At 41.8% G+C, this 12,362-nt stretch overlaps 1 protein-coding gene across 3 annotated transcripts in view; it reads left to right on the forward strand.

Annotated features, from left to right (window-relative positions):
* The window catches only part of suco (SUN domain containing ossification factor), a 126,482-nt gene that overhangs the window by 39,406 nt on the left and 74,714 nt on the right, over nt 1–12,362 (forward strand). For all 3 annotated transcript variants that reach the window (XM_041790843.1, XM_041790844.1, XM_041790845.1), the window contains exon 2: nt 6,515–6,635. In XM_041790843.1, coding sequence (XP_041646777.1) covers nt 6,515–6,635 — 121 coding nt within the window. The remainder of the gene's footprint in view (nt 1–6,514; nt 6,636–12,362) is intronic.

Here is a 12,362-nt window from a genome sequence, read left to right on the forward strand (position 1 = left end):
ACTGAGGAGACGTTGGACACGTCCCACTACATAGTTAGAAGCTATGGAGCGCTAAGTTTAGCCTGGAGCCTATGTTAGCCTGCGGTTCATGTTTACCTCACTGCTCCGGGTGTCTCTTCCTTTAAGGGAGCGTCTATAGGTCGAGGTGTTGCTGTAGGCTGGATGGATCATGTGTACATTTGATCCACAGCAGGGATTCAAAACAAGACGGACAAATGTCACGCAGTCAGCTGGGAATGTAGGTCGAGGAATTCTTCCACCCTAAACTTAATAGTCTCCTGCTGTTTTCATCCTTTCTCAGAAAAAGACAGATGCTCAGACAGCAGATGAGAACGTAGAAGCTCTGAGTTTACAAAGGCAGCCTGAGTTTAAGTCCTCCTCCACGCTCTCATCCCTGTTTCCATCTCTATCAACGGTCCTAGCCCTCAGATAAACCGAAACATGAAGAAGAAACGGTTCTGAACATTTCTGCTGATATTTACTAGTGATATCAGCTGTAAACATCAGCATTGATCAGCTGTAAACAGCATTGATCAGCTGTAAACATCAGCATTGATCAGCTGTAAACAGCATTGATCAGCTGTAAACATCAGCATTGATCAGCTGTAAACAGCATTGATCAGCTGTAAACAGCATTGATCAGCTGTAAACGTCAGCATTGATCAGCTGTAAACAGCATTGATCAGCTGTAAACAGCATTGATCAGCTGTAAACGTCAGCATTGATCAGCTGTAAACATCAGCATTGATCAGCTGTAAACAGCATTGATCAGCTGTAAACGTCAGCATTGATCAGCTGTAAACGTCAGCATTGATCAGCTGTAAACGTCAGCATTGATCAGCTGTAAACAGCATTGATCAGCTGTAAACATCAGCATTGATCAGCTGTAAACAGCATTGATCAGCTGTAAACGTCAGCATTGATCAGCTGTAAACGTCAGCATTGATCAGCTGTAAACGTCAGCATTGATCAGCTGTAAACATCAGCATTGATCAGCTGTAAACAGCATTGATCAGCTGTAAACGTCAGCATTGATCAGCTGTAAACGTCAGCATTGATCAGCTGTAAATGTCAGCATTGATCAGCTGTAAACATCATCTTGATGTATAAATAAGTGCGTGGTGTTATTGTTAGGTTTAACAGACGTAGGTCAGCTGTAGTCTCACCCTCGCTCCTTCGGCTCATCTTTCAGATAAATTTCAACCCTTAAGGTTTCAGCTGGATGCTCTGGTTGTGTCTTCATCCTTACATCACCTCAAACATTGATGAATGGCCCCAGATGGGTGTTTGAAGGTGTGTGTGGCGGTGTTTGATGGTGTGTGTGTGTGGCAGTGTTTGATGGTGTGTGTGTGTGGCGGTGTTTGATGGTGTGTGTGGCGGCGTTTGATGGTGTGTGTGGCGGTGTTTGATGGTGTGTGTGGCGGCGTTTGATGGTGTGTGTGGCGGTGTTTGATGGTGTGTGTGGCGGCGTTTGATAGTGTGTGTGGCGGTGTTTGATGGTGTGTGTGTGTGGCGGCATTTGATGGTGTGTGTGGCAGTGTTTGATGGCGTGTGTGGCGGCGTTTGATGGCGTGTGTGGCGGCGTTTGATGGTGTGTGTGGCGGCGTTTGATGGTGTGTGTGGCGGTGTTTGATGGTGTGTGTGGCGGTATTGGATGGTGTGTGTGGCGTGCTGACAGGGCGCTAACATGAATGTCCATGTGTCCGGTGATATTTGAGCGCTGGTTTCACAGTCACATGATGGTTGAGTGTGACCTTCATGCCTCACACATGGTGTTCTCATGTGCTGAGCTCTTTCCATGATGAGTGCAGCCTTCAGGACTTTATAAACCTGCTGAAGGCTTGGCCACAGGTCTATGACAAAGAAAGAGAAACTAACTCCTCGTCTAGAGCTGAGATTGGCTGAGCCACCGCCGCGTTCATTTCTTCTTTCGTGGTCATAAGGGGCCATGTTTGGACTAAGTAAATCCACATTCTGCTCATGTGTTCTTCCTGCTTTAAGATCCATTAAACCCTGAATAGGAGAAGTGGTGGGTGCTAAACTGGTATCAAAATCATCACTAGTGTTCTTTCTGCCACAGAAATGTTTTCTCCCATGTCCGTTATCACCAGTTTGAATGGTTTCTGAGTTGTTTTCCTCATTTTTTAAGAAACTACAACTTTGATGCTTCTACTTTAACCTGATCTGTGTGGTAAATTAGCCTGTTAGCTCTGTAGCTGACCTACTTGTGAAGGTTGGGAGAAGTTCATTGTTTGTTAGTGAGTCACAGAAAAACCTGTTGGCATGAAAGAACGTGTTTGAACAGAGCTCTCATCCATTTGAGCTTCACTCTTCTCAGTCTCACCTCCTTTCAGCCAAAGCAGCTGTCTTTCTACGTGGATCTGAGAGTGGCCGATGATCAACCAGGCTAATAATAAGCCAGGTAGATAATCAGCCAGGTAGCTAATCAGCCAGGCCGATAATCAACCAGGCCAATAATAAGCCAGGTAGATAGTCAGCCAGGCCTGTAGTCAGCCAGGCCGATAATCAGTCAGGCCGATAATAAGCCAGGCCGATAATCAGCCAGGCCGATAATCAACCAAGCCAATAATAAGCCAGGTAGATAGTCAGCCAGGCCTGTAGTCAGCCAGGCCCGATAATCAGTCAGGCCGATAATCAGTCAGGCAGATAATCAGCCAGGCCGATAATAAGCCAGGCAGATAATCAGTCAGGCCGATAATAAGCCAGGCCGATAATCAGCCAGGCCGATAATCAACCAGGCCAATAATAAGCCAGGTAGATAGTCAGCCAGGCCTGTAGTCAGCCAGGCCCGATAATCAGTCAGGCCGATAATCAGTCAGGCAGATAATCAGCCAGGCCCGATAATCAGTCAGGCAGATAATCAGCCAGGCCCGATAATCAGTCAGGCAGATAATCAGTCAGGCAGATAATCAGCCAGGCCCGATAATCAGTCAGGCAGATAATCAGCCAGGCAGATAATCAGCCAGGCAGATAATCAGCCAGGCCGATAATAAGCCAGGCAGATAATCAGCCAGGCCCGATAATAAGCCAGGCAGATAATCAGCCAGGCCCGATAATCAGTCAGGCAGATAATCAGCCAGGCAGATAATCAGCCAGGCAGATAATCAGCCAGGCCCGATAATCAGTCAGGCAGATAATCAGCCAGGCAGATAATCAGCCAGGCAGATAATCAGCCAGGCCGATAATCAGTCAGGCCAATAATAAGCCAGCCCGATAATAAGCCAGGCAGATAATAAGCCAGGCGGATGATCAGTCAGGCTGATAATAAGCCAGGTAGATAGTCAGCCAGGCCCACAGAAGACCTCCAGCTGAACCTGGTGGTAACAGGTTGATAATCAGTCATCTGTATTTTAACTTTGGCCTGCTTCACTTCTCTACTAAATTCACTCTTATGAAACAGGTGATGTTTTTTTTTTTGTTGTTTTTTTTTTTTTTTTTTTTTTTCCAAAATTATTAGTCAAAGTGAGGTCAGTGGATACTGGTTTACACGACTGATATTGATACTGATTATTAGCAGTGCTGTGGATAGGTGGAGCGGATATGTAGTAGTTGGCAGTGAAGATAAAGTAGATCTGTATGTTCAAAACATGAAGGAAAATAAAGCGTTTAGCTCTAGCTCTTTAATGACACAAAGCAACACGGTAGCAGCAGGAAACAGGAAGTGATGTCAGTGTCACCCAGGCCCTAATTCTGATTGCTAGTTGTGTGACATCAAGCCTAAAATGTGTTTAAGAATAACTGTGATACTTTGTGCAGCAGAGATGTTATGCTCTAGACATCGTGCATGAGAATATCATAAACATCCTTCTCTTAACCCTCAGGCATCACTCTTTCTCTCTCACCGTTTTGGCCATGTTATACCATTTGGTCTAATTTTTTGTAACAAAGTTTCTTACTTGGCAAATTTTCAAATTCAAATTTCAGTTGCTCTAACAGGTCAGGGGAACACTGAAACACATTTACTACCTTTCAAGTCATTAAAGACAAAAATGTCCACTTCCAAAAATGGCAATAAAATAGTATACATTAATATTTATTTCTGCTTTTTTGGGTCAGATCTTTTGATCAACTTCAGTTCTGATCAAAACAATCAAATATTGAATAATTTTCAGGATTTTAACCCTTTAAATCCCAGTTTGATTACAGGATGGTAATCTTTTTCATAAAAAAAACCCACAAAACAATAATTATTTTCCAGAAAACTGATGTTGGGAGGGGTGGGGGTTGTTTTTTAAAATCAGTCCTATTGTCAAACATTGGCCAAAATACTGACTTTGATACATTTTTAGTTGTTGTGTAGTATCTGATTTAAAATTTACGACCCGTTCGAGTCACTTGTGGACGAAAACGTCCCATTGACTCCCATTCAAACCACATTTTTGATCTCATAGCTATTGCATGATATAATCATGCTACTGTAATGTTATGGTTTGATTATTGAGAAATAGAGTCAAATTTGTCACTTTTAATGTTCATGACTAAATGTTGGAGAGAAGAATCTCTGGTAGATTATTTTCAGCTCGGGACAGTAGATAGTGGAAACAAGCCCAGAGGTGAGGACACAGCTTTCAGTGGAGCTCACCTTTGAACTGATTTTGGGGATTATGGGTAAAATAAAATCCAGTATTGATAATCAGCTAAATGCCAGATTTAGTTTCAGTAACCAGCCAGGCTGATAATCAGTCTGCCCATTAGTAGGGCCCGATGACATCCATTTTATTTTTTGTTAAATGGTGTTGGTTTTTTTGTTTGTTTTTTTTCCAAATTCTGTTTTTTTCCATTTTAATTTTTTGGAATTCCGTTTTTAACCTTTTGTCTAGTTTGACCAAATGTTCACTAACTAAATAGAAATAACCTTAAATTTATTGAAAAAGGGCCACAGTTGGCCCAGGAGCCGTTGTTTGGATAACCCTGATATAAAATAATTATAACCAGTGTAACAGTCAGATATTTCCAACATTTTCAGACACATCCACGAGTATAATCACATCCTAACTGATGTTTATAATGGAAATGAAGAAACCCTTCTGTTCTCTCAAACACAGAGTGATATTAACTTAATAAGAAGGTCACATTAAAGTTAAATGGTTAAAGATAAACCTGTTACCTAAACTTTCTTTACTCTCTCTCTTAACAGTCCGTCAGTTTGATGCTGCATTGTTTTACTCCTGACTGTAACTTTTCTCTCTTCATCTCTCTCCATCCTCGCTGTCTGTCCGTCTGCCTCATATCAGACGGCTACGTTAATACAGACACGTGTTGGCTCGTTAAGCACCCACAGGGAACTACAGTATCTACAAAGGAATTATTAAACTAACTGTTACTCCAGTTTAACATCATTTAGACTACGGGACTTCATAAAATCTCGAGTCGGTCCGACCTGAGTTTGAAGCCTCCAAGGGATGAGCGGTGTGGCCACAGACATTCCTCTCTCCATGACTCTCAGGTGTGGCGAGGTAAAATAACTCGAAGCACAGATGAGTTTTCTTGAAGGTGCACCATCGTGTCGTCCTGTACTGTCCCGTGTTGAGCTACGTGATGTTTGCTCGTGTTTCATCAGCTGCTCTGACACGCTGTTATTGTTCAGGAGGGGGCGGGGGGAGTGTTTGTAAAGTGAGGGACAAGTCGTGCCCTGCTTTAGTGTTCCCCCAGGAACATATTCCTGGATATACGTTCCTCTTTCTAAAAAAACAGCATTTCAGTCAAATTCATTCAATTTCTGCGTTAAATAGTAGATTCTGTTTTTATTGGCCAACTCTGCAATTCCGTTTACACGGAAATTATAGGCCTCTATATTAGAAAAACAAAAATAATTATTTTAAAAATAATTTCAAACCAGGGTATCTGAATGTGTTTGAATGATAAATTTGACTGTCAAGATTGATCACAGTAACCTCATTGATTAGGGTCTATAATTAGTGCATTAATTGATTTTAATCGCAGTCACTTGCGTGTTTTCTTGTCCCATTCAGACACTTTGGTTAAACCCTGCAGCTGCAGGGATGTGAAATAAGTCCATGATGTCTCATTGACCTTTAGAAACTCACATCAGCTCTGAGGACAGTCAGGAGACATCTGAACCGTGTGATATCAAACATTTAGTTCCTTTTCAGTCCATAACAAGCTCCTTTTTCTGTGGTTAACTTCCTGTCATGATCTCTGATCTACCAATGAAAGCAGGAAGCAGGAGGGGGGCAGAGGAGCGAAGTCTACATGAGGATTGTTCCTGTAGAGCCTCATAGATATGACGGAGTGATCTGAATGACACCAACAAGTAGAGCATTCATCCAGCACTACTTTAAAACGGATTCATGATTACGGATTCACGGATCAAGATTTAGGGCTGACACCGTACAAACAAAAGAAGTGCAGAGAGTCGTTAAAGCCGATCAGCACGCTTTAATGGTCCTGTTCCCGCACCTTTCTCATCTCTAGCAGCCTGGAACTCTAAACTCCGACCCTTGTCCTAACTTTGTTGTTCTGTGTGTTTCAGGTACCCGATTCAACATGTGTATTGTTCAGAGCAGAGCTCGCCGGGCTCAGCTCAGCCTGTGGGGAACAAACCCGCTGACGTCCCACAGCAGGACCAGGAGCAGGACTCCACGCAGCACAAGGTAGGAGCAACTTAATGATGAAATAATGATAGCATTGTTAAAGGGAAATATCAGATGCATTTATCACATCACTGTCAGACTGGCCTTTACTGGTAATTATGGTTCAGTACAGTTGTAATCAAAGTGATTCAACCTCCCAGTAAATCAGGATTACTGTGAACATCTACAGACTTTCTGATGTTTGCAGTGAACAAACAAAGGAAATGAAATAGCTCAGCTCCACACAACAAATGCTTCAAGTGCTTTCCCTAAATCCAAATGAAAATGTAGCTTCTAATGACTCCTCCAGCCTCAGTGATTCTACTCCTTCCTGTCAGCATCTGTAGTAGACCACCTTTAGCTTCTATGACCTGCTCCAGACCAGATGCATATCCAGACTCCAGCTTCTGCAGCGTTCCTGAGGAATCTGAGCCCATTCCTCATGTGCAAACCTCCAGTTCAGTCATATTCTACAGTCTGCATGCTGCAGCCACCTTCTTCAAATCCCAGCAGAGATTTTCTCTGGGGTTCAAGTCAGGCCACTGTGATGGCCATGGTAGAATCTTCCAGGACTTCTTCTGCAGCCAAGCCTTGGTGGAATCTGAGGTCTGCTTGGGATCATGGTCCTGTTGGAAGGTCCAATGACGGCCAAGCTTCAGTTTCCTCACAGACAGCATGAGGTTTCCTCCTAGGATTTCCTGATCCTTCAGTGAATCCATCTGTCCTTCCACACGCTGCAGGTTTCCAGAGGATGCAGAGCAGCCCCAGAGCATCATGGAGCCACCGCCATGCTGAACTGTGGGCTCTTCTCAGTGTCTGCTCCATTCTTCTTCTTCCAGACACACCGCTGATCTATCAGGACTAAAAGGTCCAGTTTAGTTTCACGGATCCTCTGAACAGAATCCCCAAACCTCTGAGTCTCATTTCTATGAGCTGACTCTTCTTGGTCTTTTGGGTCAGTAGTGGTGGAGGTCCAGGAGTTCTGGCATGGACACAATCCATACTCCTTACTGGACTCACTGAAACCTCAGTCCCTGTTACCACCAGGTTCTGCTGGAGGTCTTCTGCGGTCACTCGAGGATTTTTCCCAGCCTATCTTCTCAGATATCTGGTAGCAGCCATAGCTTCCTTCTTCTGCTCTGTCCAGGTAGTGGACCCACCGTTCCTGGACCTCAGTGAACTCTGCTTCCGGTGGTGTCTCAGAGATGGCTCTCAACAAACCCCCCACAGCTCAAGTGTTTCATGTTCCAGCTCAGGCAGACCTGCTGACTCTAGTGAAGCCCTGATTGGTTCATCAGGTGTGCCTAAACAACTCTGGTTTACGTGTTTGAGCTGCTGTGAGGGCTCTGTGCAGGGGTGGAATCATTTTGAGACGGTCTTAAGTGGTTGTCCCGGATCAACTGACGGCAGCTGACTGCATGAATACAGTGAAAAGTATTTGCCCCTTTCTGATTGATGATTCTTTCGCATATTTATCACACTTAAATGTTTCATATCGTCAAACCAATTTTATTAGCTCACAAAGACAACCCAAGTAAATAGACAATGCAGTGTCTGAATGATGATGCAAAAGCATCAGGAATCAGAAAGGGGGCAGATCCTTTTCCCCGGCACTGTAGAGGTGGATCTAGACTCTTTGACTCTGCTGTCTCATGCCGTGGCCACGCTGCAGGATGATCAGCCTTATTATCAGCCTCATGGTCCACGTGGTGAAATGTGTGCGTTAGCAGAACCCTGGCGGTGTGGTAGGAGTCTTGCCGTGCTCTTTAGTGACCTACTGACCCGCGGTGAAGAGAAGAAGGCGTGGAAAGAGGAGGCGTAGCTATAAATACGATGTGGTGGGGGTCCAGAGGTCCTGAGTTCTAGCCTCAGGTCGGACGCTGTTATGTAACTCTTTGTGGCTCCTGCCAAGATAAAAGATGAGATTTGTGAGATTTTCAGCATATCTTTTTAGTTTTACAGCCTTTAGTCTGTCTGTTCTGGAGTTTTAGCTGTGTTCTGATAACAGGAACCATGAAACGCTCTCTGTTTCTGTTTCTAAACCACAGCAGTAAAAACACCAGGCTTAGCTTCTCTACGTCGTTTTAATCTCCTGTTTCTGAGACTAGAATGACCAGAAAACTCCTGCACACGTTTTTTAAACACCACTAATAAGAGTGGGGTTAGTGGTTTTGAGTAATTTAGACATCTCTTTTTGTCCTCCAGGCAGCTTTGAGTTCAAACTCTGACTGAAGATGGTGGTTGGAATAAAGCAGGGGTGTCAAACTCAACCACAGCAGGGGCCGGATTCTGGATTCAGGTCTAACCCGAGAGCCTACGGTCACCGTTTAACCATAACATGAGATCTGACATGAAATCCAACTTATTAGTTCAAAAAATCAGGACATGATATTAAAAATAGAAAAACAGTGTTTTTAGAGCAAATATGTGAGTAGAAAGTTGAAATCATAAGTTTGAAAGGTCAAAATCTAAGATCAAATTTGAAATCATGAGTTTAAAATTCAAAATATGACATAAAATTTTAAATTGTGAGTCTGATGGGTCAAAATATTGGATTAAAAAGACAAAATTAGGAAGTTAAAATGTGAAAATATGAGCTAAAATTCAAAATGATGACTAAAAAAGTTAAAAAATATGACTTGAATTTAAAATAGGGAGTTTAAAAGGTCAAAATATGAGATAAAAAGTATAAATTATAAATTTAAAATGTCAAAATATGAGAAAATTTTGAAATCATGAGTTTTAAAGTCAAAATATGGGATTAAAAAGCCAAAGTAAGGAGTTGAAAAAGTCACAATATGACTTTAAATTTAAAATTGTAAATCTAAAAGATAAAAATGTGACATAAAGTCCAAATTATGAGTTGAAAAAGTCAAAGAATAATATGAAAAGTCAAAATCATAAGTTTGAGAAGTAATCTTGAGATGCAAAATGAAAAATATGAAATCAAAACACAAATTAATTTCTTTCCCCACATTCTTGACTTTTTATGAAATCTTCCTTACTCTTTACTTTTTCAGGTTTTTATTTCTTCATATCTCATACTGGTGGGACAGGAAGAATACCAATATGATATGATCTTGTGGACCAGTTATAATCGTTCCATGGGCCAGATTTGGCCCCCGGGCCTTGAGTTTGACACCCCTGCAATAAAGGAATAAAGGGTTTCTATCTAAAACACGTTTGGTAGGAAATATTTAGAGTTAGGTCATCAGAATGTCAGCGCTTTTAGATCCAGATGCTTCACTGTGACAAACATGATTTCCACTGATACTGACGTTAGGATTATTAAGTCATTGATGAACTGTGTTTCAGTGAGTAGTTTGTCTTCTTAGCTTGTTTTCCTGACTTGATTAATTGCTCAGCATTTAAATGTGTTTTTGTCCATTTGAAAAGAACTAGCACAGTGTAACTCAACCCAGCTCAACCAAAAACATACCTTTGCAAGAGCCGAATCTAAGTGGTGAAAAGTTAGAGTGGGGATAATAATAAACTAAAGTGGCAGAAATGGTTAAAAAGCAGCAACAAAGTGGCAAAAAATGGGTGAAAAGGGGCATAAAATTGCAAAAAACCTGGGTTAAAAAATTGCAAAAATGGATTTAAAAAAGTTACAGGTGGCAAAAATGATCAAACAGCGGTAAAAAACAGGAACACAATGAGTGAAAAATGGCTCAAATGGGCAAAATGCAGCAAGAGTGACAAAATGGATAAAAAGTGACTTCAATAGCAAAAAAGCAGCTTAAATAGGCAAGAAGAGGCAGAAAAGCAGGAAAAATAGCAAAAAGCAGGATAAAAGAGGCAAAAACTGGTAAATAAAAGGGCCAAAGATAGGATAAAGGTGGCAGAAATGGGCTTAAAAAACACAAAAAGATAAAAAAAGTGGCAAAAAAAGGAAAAAGTCCAAATAAGGGCGTGGAAATTTACAGACAAAAACAATAAAGGTTGATAACTAAAGCACAAGAGAGGGAAACAAACTGATTAATGTGGCTTGCAATGGATCATTTCTGAGGTCAAAGTTGACCTTTTTTTTAAGTTTTCTAGGCGTTAAATATTTCAAATCAGACATAGAAGAGCCTCAAACATCACTACAGAGCCACACGCTGAGCATCACTGAGCTAGGCTATCAGAAGTGCTGGAGCTTCTTCTGTTTCCTGACACTGGCGTTGTTGAGAGGAGTGAATCCACCAATGATCACAGGAAACTCCTGCTGACGACCACACAGCACTCAAAGACTAAGCTTTTTTGTGAATTTCAGACTGTTTGCAGAAGCTTGTGGGATTTTTGATGAAGGTTTGGAAGGAGGATCTGTGGGCAGGAGTTAGCTGCTATTTTATGAAGATTAAATAAAATAATTACTCTTTACTGATTGTGTAGGACTGCTGTTTTAGTTGCCATAGTCTTAGAAGCGGTTCTGATATTTCACTTTTACCAGACTTGTTTCAAAGTTTGCCTGATCTACTGTGATGACTCTAGATGAAGCTACAGGTGATTCCAGCACCCTGGTGTGCTCTGTTGAAACTGTGTTGTGGTTCCAGTGGTCTAGGCGCTGATTTGTGTGCCCCGTGTAGGAAGGTTGTGGTCCCTGACGGGTTCAGTCCCACATGTGACTGCGTTTCCACGTTTCATTCCCGCCATCTCTGCACCCCTGAAATAAAGACGAGGCGCTGACATGAGCTCAGAGATAAAGAGAAGAGCTGAGAACGTCGAGGTCAGAGCCTCTTTGAGGTAAAACGTCACAGTTACACGTTGTCAGGAACAATGAGTCCCAGAGCGCTGTAATGTAGGTCAGGACCATCCTGTGGGGTCAAAGTTCAGCCTAAACAAAAGCTTTCCTAACCCTCAGCTCTTCTAAGTGGCTGAATAATGCTGGAGACTAATCTGTGGTAAAGCCTCAAACAGATGGAGGAAGTTTTACTGACTGAAACACGCCACGCGGCGTTTCTGTTAACACTACCATAACAAAGACTGCTCCAGCACCTTTATTGGTTTCACTGGATAAACAACCAATCGGCTGTCTCTAAACCAGTGATACTCAACGCGTGGATCTCGAACAATATGTGGCTCTTTTGTGATTATTTGTGTCTCTTTTACGTCTTAATTTGAATTTTTTTTCCCCCAGAAAGCCTTAAAAACGGTCACCTTCAACCTCAGAAACGATCCATTAATCAGTTTGTTCCCCACTCTCCTCCAGTTGGCTTCAACTGTCAAACCTTTATTTTTTTTGTTTGTATATTTCCATTCCGCTTATTTGTAATTTTTCCTCCTTTTGTGCCACTTTTAATCTATTTTTACAGCTTTTTAAGCCCAAGTGTGCCCCTTGTCACCAGTTTTTTCCTTTTTTGTCCTGCTTTATGCTATTTTTTTCTACTTTTTTGCCATGTTTTGCCCCTTGTCACCCATTTAAGCTGCCTTTTTTCTATTAAATGCAACTTTCTGCCCATTTTAGTCACTTTTCACTCATTTTTTGCCGTATTTTACCTTCTTTTTTTATTTACATTTTTACCACCTGTAAATCATTTTTGTTATCGATTTTTGCCATTTACCACCAGCTCTTTTACCAAATATATCCCTCTTTTCCCATTTTTAATCTATTTTTTCACCTTTTTAAGTCCAAGTTTGCCCCTTTTTGCCAGTTTTTGCCTTTTTGTCCTGCTTTTTGTTATTTTCTTCCACTTTTTTCCATGTTTTTCCCCTTCTCACCTAGGACCAACAACCCTCCAAGTATGTGTTAGAACATATGAGTTTGTG

Source organism: Cheilinus undulatus, linkage group 7 (genome assembly GCF_018320785.1).
Source record: "Cheilinus undulatus linkage group 7, ASM1832078v1, whole genome shotgun sequence".
Classification (NCBI taxonomy): domain Eukaryota; kingdom Metazoa; phylum Chordata; class Actinopteri; order Labriformes; family Labridae; genus Cheilinus; species Cheilinus undulatus.